The 21,223-nt window shown below is 41.7% G+C and overlaps 1 protein-coding gene across 5 annotated transcripts in view; it reads left to right on the top strand.

Annotated features, from left to right (window-relative positions):
• ADGRF5 (adhesion G protein-coupled receptor F5) overlaps positions 1-21,223 on the top strand; it is a 102,413-nt gene that overhangs the window by 31,667 nt on the left and 49,523 nt on the right. For 2 of the 5 annotated variants that reach the window (XM_063707648.1, XM_019029719.3), the window contains exon 2: positions 16,492-16,617. In XM_063707648.1, coding sequence (XP_063563718.1) covers positions 16,516-16,617 — 102 coding nt within the window. In that variant the 5' untranslated portion in view covers positions 16,492-16,515. Of the gene's footprint in view, positions 1-1,223; positions 1,562-16,491; positions 16,618-21,223 lie in introns of those variants that run through there. The other 3 variants (XM_019029718.3, XM_004044144.5, XM_063707647.1) reach the window with 3 other exon arrangements.

The raw sequence follows: 21,223 nt of genomic DNA, 5'->3' as shown, positions 1-21,223 counted from the left end.
CAGTACTATTATTATCCCACTTTCACACACAATAAAACTGAATCTCAGGGCCAGGAGCAGTGGCTCACGCCTGTAATCCCAGCACTTTGGGAGGCCGAGGCTGGGGATTACCTGAGGTCAGGAGTTTGAGACCAGCCTGGCCAACATGGAGAGACCCTGTCTCTATTAAAAATACAAAAATTAGCCAGATGTGCTGGTAGACACCTATAGTCCCAGCTACTGGGAAAGCTGAGGCAGGAGAATCGCTTGAACCCAGGAGGCAGAGGTTGCAGTGAGCCAAGATCGCGCCACTGGACTCTAGCCTGGGAGACAGGGCGAGACTCCGTCTAAAAACAAAACAACACTGAATCTCAATAGGGTCAAGTAATGTGTACCTGGCCACATAAAATTGGTGGGACTAAATCATCAGTTCCTACAGTCTGACTCCAGAGTCCTTTCTTTGACACTATGAGGAATTCCCTGAAGATAATCTTGGGACTACCTGCATGGGACTCACCCGAAGCACTTATTTCCAATGCCAATTCCAAGCCAGGCCTCATTCATCAAACTTTCTGTGGGCAGAGCTCCAGAGTGGAGAGTCAAACAGCATTCCCCATCTGTGTTCTGACCTTGGAAAGGTTTCTCCTTGGGCCTCAGTTTCCTCTTTTGTAAAATGAGGATCAGTGGGGTCACTTCCAGTTCAAAAATGAGCTGACTATAATTCATCTTTAAACCCAGCAACCTGAATGCAGCCTGCCAACTAGGCCTTTACCATATATCTCCTTATCCTTAAATATCCATGCTATCGAGCAGTATTTTAAGTACCACTAAATTTATAGTTTGATACACAAATACTCACAGAGTTTCCCTGGAAACCTAGGAGAACTGGACATCCCTCCAATATGGCATTTTTGAGGTACAGCCCTCCCACGGGGGAGGACTAAGAAACTTCTCTAGGTCTCTTCTCTTCTGCGGATTCTTTTTTTCTCTGCTTTCTTGGCCCTGCTAAAGACAAAGAATTCATTGATAGTCTTAATTATCCTTCCTCTCTGAAATTACAATCTAATTTAGTGGTCATCTTTTAAAAGTTGAAACCAGGCATCCTGTACTTCTCATTAGCTCTAACCTATGTTTGGTTTGCTCTGGTTTTGCTTTTCTGATTTTTTTCTTTGGAGAAAGGAAAGTGAGAACTAGGGGCATTGGCCAAACAAGTCTGTCCACTTGGTGGAGAGGTTTCCAGATAAGAAGGATCTGAAGGACTTCCCATGGGCGTGAGGGAAATCGCACACGCCATCCGGGGAAGAGGACCAGGAAATCACTTTTTGTTTTTAAAACAGCAGCGCGGCTCTCAGGGATGACTCTGTGAGACTGGGAGGATCATAGCTGGGGGAGGCTGAGCGTGGGAGCGGTGGTGCCAGTCCTGCCTGAAAACGCGAAATGAGTCTTGCTTGGTTCTCCCTCCACTGGGCGTGAGAGCCCCTGCCCAGGAGGCCCAGGACAAATGGCCCCATAGTGGAAACTGGGAAGCTTTTAGGCATCTGATCAGAGCGGGAGCCCGCCGGGGGACCACAGTGCTGGACAGGTAACAGACATTTCTCCTACTACGGTCTGTCGGTCTGTCTCCCTTTGTAGCAAGACCTCAGGGGCTCCTAAGTCACTTCTCTTAAGACATCTTCCACTTACGATCCTCTTTGCCTGCTTTTCTTTTGCGTAGGTGTGATATGTATGTTGGGAAAGTTAAGTATGTCCAGTCAAGAGCACTGTGCATACTGTTGGTCCAGTTAATGAGACTATGTTAAAGGAGATGGAGTATCAAGCAACTAGCTGGGATCCTTTAGGATTTTCTTAATAACAGACTTTTTTTTTTTTTTCAAACAAGTTCTCTCGTCCTTAAACCAGAAAATACTATAAAAACCAGTGCATTCATGAGCTACCGAGCTGCTGCTCTTGCCAAGAGCATTTCAGGGCCAGTCGGCCATTGCTGTGGTCAGGCTGAGGAAGGAAGAGGCTGCATCCCAGTAGCAGGAGGAACCCTGGCTATTCGCTCAGCTCCGGGAGAGTCCTTCCAAAGGACAAGGGATGACCTTAGAAATGTAAAATGTAGGCTGCAGCCTCCCACTCAGGACTGAGGGGAAAGGAGTTTGTAGTCAGCGTTAGGAAGGAGGTCAGTAAAAGTGCTGGGGCTTCAGGGCCAGGCCGACTTGTTTTGAAAGGAGCAACTCTATGATGTGCGGTTTGCTTAAACCATGTTTTCTCATATTTCAGAAAGCCAGGTCATGCCACTTCACTACAGCATTTTTTCTTTCATAAAGGGCTAATGTAGTTGGTTTTTCAGTGTAGGTTATTTTTGAATTACACAGATAATACTTGACTATATTCTTATTGTAAAAGAATATCTCTAAATAATTTTATTTTTATTTTTATTTTTTTGAGATGGAGTCTTGCTCTGTCGCCCAGGTTGGAGTGCAGTGGCACGATCTTGGTTCACTACAACCTCTGCCTCCCGGGTTCAAACGATCCTCCTGCCTCAACCTCCCAAGTAGCTGGGATTACAGGCACCCGCCACCACACCCTGCTAATTTTTGTATTTTTAGTAGAGATGGGGTTTCACCATGTTAGCCAGGTTGGTCTCGAACTCCTGACCTCAGGTGATCCACCTGCCTCGGCCTCCCAAATTGCTGGAATTACAGGTGTCAGCCACCGCAGCCAGCTTTCTGTTAACAGTTTTCAATTGCACCCCCAATATACACTCTCTTTTCCCCCCCCAAATATTATTCTATCAATTGTTTTCTGTGTTACCAGTTAAAGGCTTTATTTTCTGTTCTTCTGAGCTCTATAGGACAAGCCAGGGCACAGGAGTACAATAAATTCTCATCGTCGAGTTCATGCGATTTATCCTAAACTCCTTCCTCTCAGTGAAAGATAAAATGATACATGGGAAACATGAATAGCTCTTTTAACTCTTAGAAAAGTATAAAGAGTTTTACTCATTTTTACCATTACTATTTTGTGTTGGTTTTGGCTGTGACAATTAATAATATTAGTAACAACCTCCTAAGGATTAAATTCTAGATTTGCCAATTAGTGGTTTGGGCTTTTCCCTTGAAGGGTATCAGAGGTTTCTTATTCTAGAAATGAAAGGGGAGAAGATAAAATAACAGGAAATTAACTAGATAGATAATAGCTAGATTGATAGATAAAGTGGCCCAGAGAACGTAGAGTGAAGACAGGAGAGATTGCCCTTTTATTCAGTGGATAATAAATGCATTTAACAGATCGGTTCATTTTCCATCTCTTTTAGTCTTCTGCAAAAAGGTGGCCTTCCCCTCCCCACCAACAATGTTAAGAGACAAGCAAATAAGGAAAACATCACTATGAACAAGTTGATACAGCTTATGGAGACAGCCTTTGGGAAAAAGGTATAAATAAGCAGTATCAAACCCAAGAATAATACAAACACTTTCAATAGCTATTTCATATTTTCTTGTTCTTTACAGGGTTTCTCCACCCCAAACTATAGAGCCACTAGGCCTTGCTGATTTTGGACATTCTGTAAAATTTGCCTGCCTTTGTCCCTTCTCCAGATCTCTGGCTACTCCGATGAATCATTTCTTCCAAGTGCACAGTGTTAGCCACATGAGAGACCTCCACTGAGGCCCTGTAGACTAACACTGCCTCACTTACTGAGTGTGGGTTTATTGACTATGATATAGTAACCTCACTTACTGCGCTATGGGGTACTTGGGGGCATTTTGGAGCAATTAAAAATATCCCATGGGGTCCCACCTCCTCACGTTAATGAGGCTAATCTGTCTCCTCCTAAATATTATGCACTCAATCTCTTGTATTTATATGCAACTTTTTAGTTATCAAAAGACTTTTATGCCTCTTCTTTCGCCATGTCACAGGTAAAGCAGGTAACTTATTCTCATCTAATGGAATACAAAAACAAGAAGTTCAGAGGTTAATTTATTTGCCTCAATGGCACAATGAATTTTTTTGGAGGACTGAGATGAGAAGAAACTCAGATCACTGTCTTTGCAGCCCCATTGTTTTTATGTCAGTACTATGAGGATAAAAGTCATGTGGAATAGAGAATTGATGTGATTGGCTGGATTCTGTCAGCTTTGTAGCCACATGGTAGATGTTTTGCTGGGAATCTAAAGTTAGACTAAACTATTGCTTTGTCCAGATATTAGCAAGTTCTATCACCTGCTGTCCATCGGCGTCACCCTAGGAACTTAACAAAGAGAAAACAATGTCTAGACACTTTGCCAGAGAAACTGAATCACAATCTCTGAGGATGGGGCCAGGGCATGGTTAGATTTTTTGTTTGTTTGTTGTTTTTAATCTCCAAAGTGATTCTATAATGCAGCTGGGGTTGAGCTTCACTGAGTCTTGGCTGTGTGAGATACAGTGGCTAAACTGAGAAGCAGAAGCAATGGCTGTTTATGAAGCCAAGAAATTAGGACCAAAAGTGTCAGCAGCAGTGCAGATCATTAGAATTCTGGCTGCTGCTGTCTTTCAGAGGAACAGACATATCTGCACGTCAGAATGAAGAGGAGATTTCCGACACCTCCAACAATGGCATTGACTTTCCAGTTTTAATTGGAACAACCCCACTGACTTCACTGTAGATATGTTGGCTCCCTGAGACTTGCAGATTTTACAAAGGCAGATTAAATGTTCTAGATAAACAGGATGTGCTCTTCTAATGCCAGATGACTATCAGATCATACTTTTTATTCAAGGTCACTTTGCCATGTTGTGTCCCAATCCCAAGAGAAAGGGGAGAAAAAGAAATACTGATTATCCTTTGCACGAGCTGCCACTTTCTGGGTTGAACTAAATATGAATAGATGATAAGTCATGGCTGTTTTTTAAATTATAACATGTTTCCCTACAGCCTTTTCCCCACTGACATTTCTTGACATAGTTCAAGTTAGTATCTCTCGTCAGTGCAATGCTTGTCTCGTTGATAGAGAGGACTACAGGGCCTGTTCAGTACTTATCTCAGTTTCCCCAGGACCTACGAGTTTCTGCACAGAGTAGGTGCTCTAATAAGGGTGGTTGAGTTAAATATACATATTAGCTAAGGGCACACCATGATTCACAAGTTACTCACCAGCTCAACATTTCAGATCACATGGTGTGACTCTGGTCATGATGGTTAAAATAATTGGAATCTTCCCTGCTTCCTAAAAGATAATCGCCAACGTGAAATCTTTAAAATTATAGCCTAGTAGAATCACCTACTCTGGAGTGACTTGCTAAGTGCTGTGGAATTGCAAAGGCAAAGAATCTTTCTTCTTAATCAGCTCAGACTCTTAGTGGAAAGCAAGTTACAGGCATTGAGAATTTTAATAACAAACAATTTTTTTGATTGAATTTGTTTTAATTATTATACTTGAAGTTCTGGGGTACATGTGCACACAAGGTGCAGGTTTGTTACATAGGTATACATGTGCCATGTTTGTTTGCTGTGCCCATCAATTCGTCATTTACATTAGGTATTTCTAAGAGAAAACCAAACACTGCATGTTCTCACTCATAAGTGGGAGTTGAACAATGAGAACACATGGACACAGGGAGGGGAGCATCACACACAGGGGCCTGTGGGGGGCGGGTGAGGGTTAGGGGAGGGATAGCATTAGGAGAAATAACAAACAATATTTATCGAGTACTTGCTGTGTGCCAGGCACCATACTCAGTGTTTTATAAAGATGATTGTTAACCCATTTAGTTGTTCCAATAATCCTATGCCTCAAATAAAATCATAATCCCCATTTTATAGATGGGGGGATCCAGAAAAGTTAAGTAAATCACTTGAGACAAAAAGCTAGCAAATAGAGGCACGTTAAGATTCCATCTCAGGCAGTCTGACTTCAGAGTCCACATGCCTAATTACCGTGCTATGCCTGAAAAACACACAGTGCTGAAAAGTGATCCACATGGCAGGACCAGATGAGTAGCTGAGGAGAGAAATGCAGTTCATGCAGTGGAAAGATATATCTCTGGGGAAGACAAGATAAGAGACAATATGCCATAAAGGTCAGAGTTCAGACTTTGGAGACAAACTTGGCCACTTGCCAAGTGTGTTTGTTTAGCCAAGGCTCAGTTTCTTCATCTGTAAAATGAAGATGATGATACTTCTCATAAACAGGATTATAAAGATTAAATGAGTCTAGTGCATGTGTAGTGCTTAACCTAATACTTGCCATATGGCAAGTGTCTGGCACACAGCAAGTGCTTGATAAATTATAGTAATTGTTGTTACCAAATGAATAAGCAAGACCTGAAATAATGAGTAAAGCTCAGGAAGGTGAAATAGAGCATTTCAGTCGCCAAGAATAGCATGAGAAGAAGCTGCAAGGTAGCAATGCATTCCACTAATATTGTCTCTTAATATTTATGACAAAAGAAGATACAATAAAATCTGGGAGTGGGTCAGTTTGCTCTATACTCAAGTGTTATGGGAGAAAAATTGACAGAGCTCATTTTACATTAGGTCATGGTGATCATGCTTGCCTGGTGAATTAGCTTAAATATTCTCTGGGCATTTGCAAACATTTAAAGTATTTAAATATGATCCAGCCACAATTTAGGAAGAATAGTGTTCTGGGCAAATAAATTCCCTGCTGTTGTGTTGGATTATTGGTCAGGGAAGAAAGGAGGGAGGGGCCCATTCAGGAGATTATTTCGACCATCTAGATGTAAGATGATAATGTCCCAACCAATGTAGTGGCCCAATGTCCAAACAAGTGTGGTGAGATGACAATATCCAAACCGATGAGGGGCTCTGAGCACATCAGCAGCAGGTAACAGGACTTAGTACCCGGTCGAATTGCTGCTTCTGCTCCTGCACCACTTCTTGTGTCCAAGGACACCTGTGAAGCTGTGAGCCTAGGAAACTGGAGAATGAAGCCAGCAGTTGGCCAATCTGGGAAGGGATGGGTTAGGAGAGAGCAGTGGGACAGGAGAAAAGTTCAGTTTTCGATTATCTGAATTTACACTCAAGTGGAAAGAGTATAGTTGAAAAGCCATGCCTAATGTCTAGGAAAGAGAGGAAATAGGCATGCAGAGGAAAGAGATATCTTTGGGGACAAGAAAAGAGGCAATATGCCATAAAGGTCAGAGGCTGGAAATACAGTTCTGGGAATTCTCACATAAACTGATAATTAAAACTATGGAAGTGGATGAGCTTACTATAAGAAGGTGTCAAGAGAGAAGAGCTGTAGACCCAGGAGAGGAATTTGGCAGGGCGCACAGTGAGGCAGCTCCAGGATGATGAGGATGGGAGCATAGAAAGAGAAAAGGCATAAGCTCGGGAGCCTTGAGAACCAGGAAAGGGAAAGGGAGCGCTGCAGAGGAGGAGGCCATGCACAAATGGAGCAGGTACCTACCGCAAGCCAGGGAGAGTGAGGACTGGGGCAAATGTTGTGGGTTTGCCTCTACAGAATACTTTTCATGATGAGGTGAGGACTAAAGTCAAACTGTCCAGAGTAAGGAAATCTTGAACTAGCAAGGACTTTTCAGGGTACTGTATTTCTTGGGGTTGGGGGTGGGGGGATAAAGTAATACTTTTTTTTTTATTCTGAATAGCACACGCATTATATGGTTAAAATCTAACAAAATCCCTGAAGAAGGAAATGAAGATTTAGAAGAGAAGTCACTGGCTAAGGACAGCAAAGCCATTTCTCAGAGAGATGGAATGGATGGGGGCCATAAAGGGAGGAAGTGCAGAAGGCTAAGGTGGCCCTGCCAATTACTGTAATGTTGGAATATTTTAAGCCACATTGCAAATAACTGCTTCCTCCAGCCCCTGGAGTGCCTCCCCACCTCTGCTTTAGTCATCCAGTCCCTTTCCTGGGATCCTACACAGACTTCCCTACAATCCAGCAATGACACTGCTAAGGTCTAGCCCAGCAGGAGACCCCCAGGCCCTGCTCCTGCACAGTGGACAGAGATTGTTCTGATTGGTCCATTATTATTATTATTAATAAAATAGTCAAGTATTATTTTGGAGCTTACCTAATACATGGTAGAACCACAGAACTGTGAAGCTTGAGAACAACCTAATGTAAAATGAGCTTTGCCAATTTTTCTCCCATAACATTTGAGTATAGAACAAACTGGGCCGGGTGCAGTGGCTCACGCCTGTAATCCCAGCACTTTGGGAGGCCGAGGTGGGCGGATCACTTGAGGTCAGGAGTTCGAGACCAGCCTGGCTAATATGGTGAAACCCCATCTCTACTAAAAATACAAAAATCAGCCGGGCATGGTGGCATGTTCCTGTAGTCTCAGCTACTCGGGAGGCTGAGGCAGGATAATCGCTTGAACCCCAGAGTCAGAGGTTGCAGTGAGCCAAGATCATGCCATTGCACTCCAGCCAGGGTGTCGCAGTGAGATTCCGTCTCAAAAAAAAAAAAACAAAACAAAAAGAAAAAAAAATAAAAACAAACAAACAAAAACCTGACCCATTCCACAGGGCTTCCCTCCGTCTGCAATTGGAATGCACCCCTGGGCATTGTTTTGCCATGGCTTAGGGAAACCCCTCCACATGGTGAATTAATGCAAGACGGACTAGATAAGAGCAGTTAGGAACTCAATGTTTTCACATAGATGGCAATCTTTTGCTTAAAGCCTAAGACCCACAGTGACTTAACAACAAGAAAAGAGGGATAAAAGGTTATCAACTCCGCCCACATGTGCAGTGTGTTTTGGAAAACTTGATCCCATTGTGTACAAACAAATGTTCCCCTGTAATCTGATAGTACTGAACTGCCCTGACACAATGCTGCTGCAGGGCCTGATTTCAAGGCAATGGAAAATTAAATAGGAAAAAAAATGTCTTCAAGGCAGTTCTTTAATTGTTATTGTGTCCCATGTTTGTGTTAAATAAATATTTAGCTTATATTTTTGCTTGTGCAGGAGATGAATCATCTAATCAAATAAGGTCAGCAAAGATAAGTCTTACCACCTCTGCAGCTGAAAATACAGATTTATGAAGGCAGGCTCTTAAAGTTACACTTAAGGGTTTTTTAATCTGTGCTTCTACAGTTCAGGGAGTAGGTTGCTGATGGCATTCTATCCTTATTGCAACTCTGTATCTCATGGAGATGAGCAGAGTAATAATCACAGTAAAATTTGCAATGATAGTCCTCCTGAAAGTTGGCATTGCCATCTATCATCCACCATTAAAAGTAACTCTATTCTTTAGTAGTAGAATGCTTGTATGTGCTCATCTATTTTCAGGCTCATTTAGTCTCTATTTTGATAAGTATATGTTTGCAAAAGGGCTGCCTGATCGTAGTCTGTATCCCAGAACACAAGGTTTGGGAGACATTAGGGTATATGCCGTTGGCTTTTTTCAAAGGTTACAATAGTGTGTCTAGTTAGCCAGATGCAGGCCAAGGTTTAGTAAGAGGTATGATTTCCCTTGATATTGTACTAATACAATTAGTTCCTTTCTTAAAGAGAAAGCTATGCGTATAACATCACCTACTGCGTGGACGTGAAAGCTAAGCAGCTTACATGTGGGAAGAACCTTCACCTTCTACTTCAGTTTACAAACAAATTTCATGAGTTTCATGTACTCACCATCTCCAAGTCCTCACTCCCCAAACACTCTATAACTCTTCCCAATACAGTTTCCATCCAACCATTCCAATGGGATTTCCTTTGCTGAGAGCATACCATGTCTCCAAGTCCAATGAGCAATATCAGTCTCCTCCTTAATGGACTTCTTGGCACCACTGGACATAGTTGACAACCCCCTTCTTCTTCTTCTTCTTTTTTTTTTGAGATGGAGTTTTGCTTTTGTTGCCCAGGCTGGAGTGCAATGGCATGATCTTGGTTCACTGCAATCTCCACCTCCTGGGTTGAAGCAATTCTCCTGCCTCAGCCTCCCGAGTAGCTGAGATTACAGGTGTCCACCACAATGCCCGGCTGATTTTTGTGTTTTTAGTAGAGACAGGGTTTCACCATGTTAGGCAAGGCTGATCTCATACTCCAGACATCTGGTGATCCACCCCCCTTGGCCTTCCAAAGTGCTGGGATTAAAGGCGTGAGACACCTGGCCCGGCCCCCTTCTTCTTAAAACTTGACTTTCCCCGGTTTCCTTGACTCCACTAGCCTTGTTTCCCTCCTGTTCCTGCCTCTCTGGTTTCATTCCTGTCTCAGGTGATTAGCCACTATTTAGAGCTGGTGATGGGAGTACTAAGAAGAATTTATCAAGACAGTCATAGGTAAAGAAAGGCAAGTTTATTAGAAAAAGTATGAAAATATGTTGCAAGGATGCAATGGACAGGCCAGCAAAAAGGGGCTGACTGTAACAAGACACAGTCTTGCTGGGGATTTTATAGAATGTTGCTTCTATTGTGTGCTGAAGAGGGCTTTGTGTAGTACTGATAATGCCAAGGTTGCAGTGAGCTAACTTGCATTTTTTTTAATCAGCGAAGGGTCTGGTCATAACTTGGGCACAGGAAGATTGTGAGTTATTTGCACAGGAGGGCTATGTGTTCTGGACCATGAAGAAAGGCAGACTTATAGCTTATCTGCTTTTTATTTTTGCTGTCCCCTGTTCCTGCCAGCCTGATTCTTTTTCCCTAATGAGGACTTCACAATTTCCGATCATCTTGGCTTTGTCATGTTTCTTAACTGGACCTTTGATTCTTGGAATTCTGTAGGACTTGTTCCTAGGCCTCCTTCTCTACTCTGTATTGCCTCCCTAATCAATCTTACCTAATCCTGTTGTTGCAATGACAAGTCCTCCCCATCCTGGCCTCTGCTCACCTCACCCCCTCTGCCTCGTACCCTTCACCTGCTCTCTTTTCATGTTCCAGCCACTCTGGCCTGCTTACAGCTCCTCAAATGTGTCATGCTCTTTCTTCACCTCAGGGCCTTTTCACATGATCTTTTTTTTCCACCTAGAACCATCTTCCTCCCCTTCTTCCAAACTCCCCTGTTGTTTTTAGCTAACTCCAACTTATGCTTTAGGTTTCAGCTCAAATAAATACTTCCCCTGGAATATCTGCCACAAATCCCTAAGACTAGGTCAGGTCCTTCTGGTATAGCCTTTTGTAAACAATTCTGCACAATGGTTAAAGGGATGGGCTCTTGAGTTAGACTTTCTAGGTTCAAATCCTGGCTCTGTCACTTAACTAGCTGTGTTATCTCAGGCAAGTTATTTAACCAGTGGCTCAGTTAATTTTATATCATACCAGATCTGTACCCTTTAATTAGATATCATACTAGAACCACCCCATTAGAATTGTAAAGACTCAGTGATTTAATATTGTCAGTGCTGAGTTTAGTGTCTGGTATATAGTAAGTCCTCAACAAATATTAATATTATGATTACTGTTCTCGGTAGCACTTTCACAGTCATAGTTAAACAATGAATTGAGTAATTTATTCTTTAATAATGTTCATCTACTTCATTAGACTTTAAGCTTCATGGAGACAGGGACCGTTGTCTTGTTTACTGCTACTTCCCCTTCACTCAGTAGAACTCTTAACATGTAACAGGACTTAATAAATGTTTTTCCAGTAAAGGAATACACAAATGAATAGATAAGGGAATAAATAGATTTACTTCGTGCAATAGTTATAACAATAAATATAATACAAGCAGGAAGGCTAAGGGCCTAGACTAAGTGTGTGTAGGTGTTCAGGGGAAGTAGAGACTATTTATAACTGGACAGATCAGGAAACCTTCATCTGCGAGGGAGCCCTTTGCCTGGGCATTGAAGGATGGGTAGAATCTGAATATGCAGTGATTGTGTGGGGTTAAGGGACAGGAAAAGATGGAGATTAATAAACCAAATAAATGATAGGGTTATTCTGGTTTCGCCAAACACAGAAAAATTGTTTGACAGTAATTACTCCTGTCGCTCCCCAAAATTAATTCTCAAAGTTTGACTTGGCATTTTTAGTTTTGCGTGAGCACTGGAAAATCTCTTGCACTATTTTAACTTATGAAAAAGCAGCTGACTTTGGTAGTGAAAATATTATAGATGCTTATTACATATGCTGACTCTTCTAAATAAAGTCCAGGTTATGGAGAGCCTTGAGGATCAGTGAAAGTGATTTCCTTTATTCTGAAAGCAGGGAAAAATTGAACAGGGAATGTTGTGTGAAGAGTAATTCAGGAAAATCCATCTTGCATCTCTGTAGAGAGGGAGCAGAGAAGTAAAGAAGGGAAGCCATTGCCATGGTGTACATGAGGGGCAGAGAAGGCCTAGACTGTGTAGTAAGTCAGAAGTGGTGGGATAAATGCAAGATAGTTATGATTATTCTCAGAAGTTAACCAGAGTGAGCCTGCATTTGAGTTGAAATAACTGTGAAGAATTTTAGACTCTTAAAATAGTAACAGGACTTCAAGAGACCAACTCCTGCATCCCAATTTTGAAATTATTGAGTGCAGTCAAATCCCTGGATTTACTGATAAGAAAACAGGCTCAGAGAGATAAAGTGACTTGCCCCACATCACACAGCTAATTAGTGGCAAAATGAGGCTAGAAGTTTTTTTCCAGTTGCCTGGTCAGCTGTCTATAACTTATAATTTGTTTGTTTGTTTGGTTGGTTGGTTGGTTGGTTGATTTCCCACCAAGAAAATCTCTTAGCTCAAATGGCACCTTCTTCTCAGGAGAATAGACTGCTTTGTTTATAATTTTGCCACTACCGTCTGTCAGCTGTGTGGCCTCAGTGAATTAATTGTCCTTCTAAGCTTCCTTTTCCATGTCTGAAAAATGGGGGTAATTTAATAGTATCAGAGGCTCCTTGAGAGGGTTAGAGGGCGTAACCCTTGCAGAGAGCTCAGCAGCAGACCTAGAATATAGTGAGCACCCAGTAAGACAGGACTCCTACAGTCATTTTCACTAGCAATTATTACCCACCAATTATAATTAATAACCAATTAATAACCACTGGCAATTATTACCCACAATCCTATCCTACAGTCATTGTCACCAGCAATTATTACCCACCAATTATAATTAATAGCCAATTAATAACCACCAGCAATTATTACCCACAATCCTATCATACATGGTTGCTCCAACTGTCAGAGGATATCATTGGCTAAAATTTTGAGAATCATTGGTAGATCTCTTGGAGTTCTGACTAACTCAGCTCCTAGCCACCTCTGAGCTCTGAGACACTCAGCTCTTTCTAGGCCTAGTTTTCTGATCTCAGGGCTGATGAAGGATTTCTAAGAGAAGAGTTGATCTTAAGCACTGATTGTTTCTCTATTTTTTATTTTATTTTATTTTATTTTATTTTATTTTATTTTATTGAGAGATAGGGTCTTGCTCTGTTAGAGGTTGGACTAGAATGGTGAAATCATAGCTCACTGCAGCCTCGAACTCCAGGGCTCGTGGACTCAAGCCATCTCCCCATCTCAGCCCCCTGAGTAGCTAGGATTATGGGTGCATGCCAGTGCACCTGGCTATTTACAAAAAAAAAACTTTTTTGTTTTTGTTTGTTTTGGTATAATACAGAGTCTCAGTTTGTTGCTCAGGCTGGTCTTGAACTCCTGGCTTCAAGTGATCCTTTCTCCTTGCCCTCTGAAAATGCTGGGATTGCAGGCATGCGTTACCACACCCAGCCAGCACTGGTTGTTTCTAAGGGTTGTAAGAACAGGCCAGTTCCACAGTGAAGCTTCCTGGTGCATAATCACTCTGCAAGAGAATGCCATTAATGGTGGCTTCAGGGAACCCAGATCATTCATCCTCCAGATGCAGTGTTGCTGAGAATCTTGATGACTTATTCCTGACATATGATGTCAGGCTGTGCTTTATTTTCCTCTCCCTGTCTTCTAACTTCACAGACAGGAAAATAGAGTCAGAGGAGACCAGGAAGTTGCTCAGAGCCACAAGGCTAATACTGAGGGCTAGGGCATATTTCCCAGCTTTGGTGAGTTTTAGTAGAGAGTGTCCTGGATTTTAATTTAAAAAGAGAAGGAGATCGGGAATGACATCTGATAATGTTCTTTCTTTCTCTGCCTCTGTTTCTCTCTTTGTCTCTCAGTCTTTGTCTTTTACTCCAGGAATTTTAGAAGAAATATGAACTTTTAGGGAATTTAGCATTAAAGGGGCCCTACTGAAGACAAATTGCCTTGAATATGGGATGCTGCTCCATGTTTTTAACTGGATGAATATAGACTTTTCCCCCACATTGGCCAAGTTAAACAGTTTTTGCTTGCTTCCTCACAGGTATGGATACCTGTGAGCTGGAAGGTTTATACGATTAATGATGCAGGTTAAATAAAAGTTGGTCTTTAGGTCTCTACCCAAGTGTGGCAGCAACCCCAAAAGCTGAAGTGAATTTCAGCTCGTGTCACTGTTCCCATTGGTCAGGTCCATTCCATACTGGTTGTCAAATATGTTGACTATTTCCTTTCTTTCAAAGTGGTGGCTTTCTCCTTTCTTTTGAGTGAAGAATCCCTGACATTTGTGTGTAACTGATGACAGTATATCATCTTCTGCATCCAGAGAACACCCGCCTCCCCGTGGTAGCATCCTTCCTACATCTCCATTTCGTTTGGCTTGCAATCTTGTTGTCAACAAATAAGTCAACATAGATAAGAATGTTAATTTATTAAAAATAGTCTCAGCAGAGGCAGGGATGGGGGAAGATGGGGACAGTATTGTCCAATGGCCTGTACAAAAGGGCCAGACATGACTATTTGGAAACATTGTAATTCTTGCTAACTGACCAAAAAAAGGATGCACTGCCAACATTGGGAAATCGTAGAAAGATATGGAGCCAGCTCTAGTCCTTCTAGTATGTGAGTCCTTCCTTGGTTATCAGATTCGAAGGGAGGCTCATTAACTATTCAGTTACTAAGTCTCATCTCCTTGATTAACTGCCTCAGTAGGGAACCAACTGAGGTTGGGGCCTGAAAAGACTACTTTGCCTCCTAAATACCTGACTCATTCTGTATTAGCCTGTTCAATACCCACAAAGACACACTGTCTTTCAAAAAGGAAGATAAAACTTCCAATAGAAAATTAAGCAGTACATTGCTATGATTTTCCCACAGCAGATGCATCTGGTCTTAAACAACTACTATAACCTAAATTGCAAAGCATTTCCCCCAAACCATTGAGTTGCAGAATGTAAAAAATGTGTTTGATTGCCAAATTTGCAAATTGGATCAGTTTTCCAGTTTTCCACTGAGGAAGAGGAAAAGGTGGCAGTTGTCAGCTGGCAATTGAAATACAATTTTCCCTGGCTTGTAAATCTTGCCTATCATCAGTGTGTTATCCTGGCCATGCTTACCTGGCACTCCCTGCAACACTGCAGCCAAAGCCTGCCCTTCTGGATGGTTGCATTCTGGATTCTACTGACAATCAGAGTAATAATTATTGCAGCCTGCATTTCTGGAGTTCTTCATGCCTTTTAATCTCATTCGAGTCTCAGAAAACTCTGTGAGAGAATTAGGGGAGGCACAATTATCCCCGTTTTACAGATGGGAAAACTTGGACTCAGAGAAGACAAATTACTTACACAGGACACAGTTAGTTTCTAGTAATCCTGGATCCGAACCCATATCTTGTGTCTCTCAGTCTAGCATTCTTTTCACAACAACACATGGGCATATAAAAGCTACAAGGAGAGGAGTGTGCACAAAGTAGATTGTCTTGGTCCCTAGACCTTCTAGGGTGGAGGTTATTCCATGTGACACCCTACTTTTTAAGTGAAAAAATGTCAAAAATGATTCATCTCATCACCAAAAAGCTATTTTCATCATCAGCATTATAAAAGGAATTTTAAAAAATCAACACATAAGGCCAGGCATGATGACTTACGTCTGTAATCCTGGCACTTTGGGAGGCTGAGGCAGGAGGATTGCTTGAGGCCAGGAATTCAAGACCAGCCTGGGCAATAGAGTGAAACCCTGTCTCAAAAAATAAAAAAATAAATAAATAAAATAAAAAGAACTCAATGAATAAGATGGGATATATAATGATACTAATATTCTATATTATGCACTATAATATGAAATAATACTGTAAGATACAACTTACATTTTTTATAACCAAGTCCAGCAGTTTTCATACTAATGGGTCATAGTCCATTAATATGGGTCATGATGTCCATTTAATGGGATGCCACCAGAATTAAATTAAAAATGGGGAAAGATACTCTATGATAGAATTGAAAATACCAAAGTATATTTCATGTAGCAAAAATGAATAGTGTTCTCTGAGTCTTTTTGTTCATAAATTATGTGTAAGTATTTCTTACTCAAACATCTGCTACCTTTGTCCTATTTACAGGCACCATTCTCAGCCTCTCAACCCGCATTCCCCTACTGTGACCATTTCTTCACCCAAAGGTCTGGGCAGAGAATGCTAAGTTGGTTCCTTCATGCTCCTCCTTCCTTTTGTGTCTCTTTTGAAAAGTTCTTGTGTAGGATGACCTTCAAGACAGGGCTTGCGAGTTCTTTTTCCTTGTTTAAGAAATAAATTGCTGTATATCTAAACCATCATATTTCCATTTCAGGCCAACCAACTCAAACTTGAAGACATGAAATCCCCAAGGAGAACCACTTTGTGCCTCATGTTTATTGTGATTTATTCTTCCAAAGCTGCACCAAACTGGAATTTCGAGTCTACTATTCATCCTTTGGTGAGTTATATCCATATCTGCTATAAGTTTTCTTGTCACATTTTTCTGATTTCCTTACTGACAATGGTTCTTACAAAAAGTTTAGGGAGAAAAAACTTTAGGGGGAGAAAAAACATTCTTCCCATAATTGCAACATAAGAAAAAATGTTGCAAATGAGGAGAAGGGGTGAATGTAAACCCAGGTCAGTGTATTTGCTGGGCTACCACTTGCTATATTCTGAAATAAGTGGTGGTGTCAAGGGAACATCAATGTAGCTTCAAGAGAGACCTCCCAGTGTTCCTTCCTTCATTAAATTACAACCACTAGGCCTAAGTCTTCCACTCTGTTAAACTGACAACAATAACAACAAAGCAGATTTGAAGGATTGAGCAGAATGTATGTTCTCAAAGGATTTGTTTTAACTGGGATATCAGGCTAGAACACATTCCAAAAGACATTAATCTGTGTGTGTGTGACAATCACAGACTGATATAGCTGAAGGGACCGTAGACATCATAGAAGACCTTTGCTGACAGATTATTCAGGTGGTTTTGTCTTTGGAAAGTCAATGAGAGTTTAGCTTAAGTAAAGGGAGGGATAAGTACCCCCTTATTCCTTATGGGAATTTTCAGGTTATTCCTTACTTAGCTTCACCCTGCACCAGAGACAGGGCATGTTACTGGTTGGGAATCTTTGAAGACTGATGTAATTCTCTCTGTCTCAATTTCTTCATCTGTACAATGATGCTAATAGTAGTACTGATTTCCTTTTATTGTTATGAAAATTAAATTAGTTCATATCTATAAGATGCTCTAGAACAGTGTCTGGCACATAATAAATGTTATGTAACTGTTTGCTGTTATTGTTTCTCTTACTGTAGTAATATTTTCCACTTTTTTGTTTTACATATTTCAGTTCTATTTTTTTGTCAGTCATTGTTGTTAGAGATTCATTGGTATGTTTTTAGCATTATAAAATGCCCCTCTTTGTCCTACTTTGTATGTTTTAATTTAATTATTTGTCTACTATTCCAATTGTCATTTCTGCTTTTGTTTGTGTGTTTGCCTGATTTTTGTCCTTTATTTTTTCAAGCCTTTATATACCACTTTGTTTTATGATTCTCTTGTAAACAATGTGCGTTTGATTTTTTTTCTTTTAAACCAAACTTGAGCAAGTAAATTTATATAATTTATTCCCATTTGATATCATTTTCAAAATGCTTGATCTTACCTTCAGGATTTTGTTTCACGACTTCATGTACTTTCTTCCTCTTTCCATTTTTGGTTCTTTCATTGTTTGACCTAGGTTATCTTTGTCTTTTCTTTATTTCTCTCATGACTTGGGGGATATATATGGTGTGTCTCCTCTTCCAAACCCCAGTGTGCAGGGTACAACCTGTACACTCATACACAGTAGCCTTCCCATTTAAATAGAGAAGGGAAACATTTAAGCTTCTTGTGAATTCACATAGTCAGTGCAGAGCTCTGGCTATCCAAGGCAGGTGGGGTAAAAGCCAGGGCCTGAGGTGATCTCAGCAATGGGGTTAGCTTTGCCTCTGTTCCAGCATTTCTTAGTGCTCCTGGTTGCAGCAATGCCTTCTCTCTATGTCACATCTGCCCTCCTAGAGATGGCCCTGGCAAAGCCCCTTCATCTGCCTGGTGGTGAAGCTGGTCAGGGGATAAGCTGACCTCCTAGGGATCTTGGTGGAATGTGAAATCCATCTCCTTGGAAGCTCCTACCACTCACCTCAAAGGACCCTACTTTTCTTTGGTAGATCTACCCTTCAAGGTATAATGTCTTCATGGAACCCAAAGGCTGAAGACTCCCATTGGAAAAGTGCACTTGAGCCTGCCTGATCAGTTTATACTGCCCTAAGCTGCCACCCAGTTTCTATGACTGACCTTCTGCCATCTTAAATGCCACATGTATGCAACATCTGGTGATGGGCTTGGTTTTTGAAATTGTGATAAAATATGCCTAACATAAAATTTAACATCTTGAAACCATTTTTAGGCATTCAGTTTAGTAGTATTAAGTATATTCACATTATTGTACAACAAATTTTCATAAATTTTTCATTTTGCAAAACTCAAACTCTATACCCATTTGTCAATAACTCCTCATTTCCTTCTCTACTGACAGCTGCTGGTTACTACTATTCTAATTTCTGTCTATTAATTTGGTGATTCTAGATACCTCATGTAGGTGGAATCATATAGTATTTGTCTTTTTGTGGCTGACTTATTTCACTTAGCATATTGTCCTCAAGGTTTATCTATGTTGTAGCCTGTGTCAGCACTTCCCTCTTTTTAAGGCTGAATAATATCCTATTGTACATATGTCTATGTTTTGTTTGTCCACTCATCCATCCACGGACATGAGTTGCTTCCACCTCTTGGCCATTGTGAATAATGTGCCTATGAACGTGAATATACACATGTGGGGTGAAGGGCTTTTAAAGGGTGATGATGTAGCTCAGTGCTTCTCAAGCTTTCATGTGAGCATGGATCTGCCCAGAGACCTTCTTCAAATGCAGATTTTAGCTCAGGATGCCTGGGTGGGTCCTGGGATGCTGGTTTTCAGACATGCTGCCCTGGATCCTGCTCCAGTGACCATCTTAGAGTTACAGGCTATATATGCTCAACTTTGATGTCAGGTCTGAGTGGAAGCCCAGCTCTGACTCTCATTAGCTTTGGAAACTGTCAACTTTCTTCGTTTCCCTGAGTCTGTTTCCTCTACATAAGAATAAATCATATCTCCTTCATCTGTTTGTTGTGAGGCTTCAATGTTCTACATGCAACCCACAGCACAGTGACTAGCACAGAGCCCAAGTGCTTATGAATTTGTAGCTGTTTTTAATATTCTAGTATTAGATTGGTACAAAAGTAATTGCAGCTTTCGCAATTACTTTTGATACAAATAAACACCTCTGAATATGCTTATGTGAGGAGACATTGCTAGAGGACTCTTGCTCAGACAGTTTTCGAACACAGAAGCAAAGATGTTAAATAGGAAGTTTCAGGTCAAGAAAAAGAGGCATGTGTGGCAGGGCTCGGGTGAGTAGGGTTAAGATTTGGGAAAGCAGGAACCTTTGCTTACCTTCTCGTTTGCCATCCTGTTCCCTGGGAATTTTCTTCTTCATGAATAAAAAGCCACCTCTCATTCCTGACTGACTACCCACCCCCATTCCAGGCCACCCTACCCCACCACCACTACAATTATTTGTGAAGTCATCATGTCCGACAGGTGGGGCACTTCCTGGAATTGGTGACCTTGTCTTTTCTGGCTGAAGCTTTGCCTTCAGGAAATTCCCTCTGGACAGCGCTGTCCACTGTGGCTCAGACAGTCCCCTGGGGACCTCTACACAGATGGAGCAGGCAGGGGAAGGTCCAATTGGAAGCTCTGTTTTCTTGTCTGAAGTAAATATACTGCCGAGCACTGGGAGCCCTGGCAAACCTATGCTCCTTTGTGAGCTCTACCGAGCACCCAAAGTGTAAGAGGAAAGGCAAGTGCTGGAGTCCCACAGTTCCCCAAACTGCGATAACATGAGGACTCAGGATGGTAAGGCTGGTCCCCAGTGAGCCCCATGCCGGCAGGATACACGGCACTCACCACTACCAGAGATTGCACTGAGCACCTGACATGCCTCAGCACTTATTATTTTTCATAATGTTAGAAACAGAGGATTCGAGGGAGTGAATGACATCTCCTAAAAATCTGAAACTGTGGGATTCACTTCTTGGTGTGACCATTTGCTCTATTCAAATCAGGTCCCGTGACTTGGCAGCCAGATCTTTGTAACTCCTTGAATCTGGGGATGGTCAAGAGCATTTACCCATCTCCATCCCAACTCCTCAGAGGCTTCATTGCCATCAATGTGCTTTTTCCTCCATTATCTCCAATGATTGTAGGGCTTAAAATAGGAAGTAGGCTGCTCCCACTGGACAACAAAGAGGCTGTAGGTGACAGAGCTGTGGAAGCGGCACTTGCAAAGATGTGGCCTGAAAGTTCCAGATGATCACCATAAAGATTCCGGAAATCTTCAGAAAGTAGTGTTTCCAAAAGATGGCCTCATGTCAACGGATGCGCTGCTTGGAAAGACAGTTTTCTGCACCTCACCCCAGACCTACTGAATCACACTGGGGGCAGGGGAGACCAATGATCCTGATTCTTACAAAGAGTTGAAATATGCTGCATTAGATAATTGAAATATATCTTGATTTTAACATGTAACTGACAAGACAAGAGGCAAGACCTCAATGCTTTAGTCCTACTGGAAAGCAGAGAGAATGAAAACTCGACCTGGGAGAACTGCCCAAAGGTGACCATTGGCAGTCAAGTTCTCCTGTGTTGTCTGAGTCCCCTAACTGTTGCCTTGAAGTGTGGACAGAGAAAGCTCGCAGTGGCCACTCCCTCCTCCCCACCAGGCCCCAGAGAGGATGGAGGCAGGAAAGCACGAAGAACCTTCCTTTTGCCTGGGCAGAAAGCCAAAGCATTCTCCAAGGGAAGCTGGGCCGGAACCAGTCCTATACATTGACTTTGCACCTTCAGTTCCTGCATATTCAAGTACATCTAAAATAACTTCACTGCAAATAAAGCAGCAACTGGGCTTTTGAAATTCCAATC

Source organism: Gorilla gorilla, chromosome 5 (assembly GCF_029281585.2).
Source record: "Gorilla gorilla gorilla isolate KB3781 chromosome 5, NHGRI_mGorGor1-v2.1_pri, whole genome shotgun sequence".
NCBI lineage: Eukaryota > Metazoa > Chordata > Mammalia > Primates > Hominidae > Gorilla > Gorilla gorilla.
This window is presented reverse-complemented; position numbering and strand designations above follow the sequence as displayed.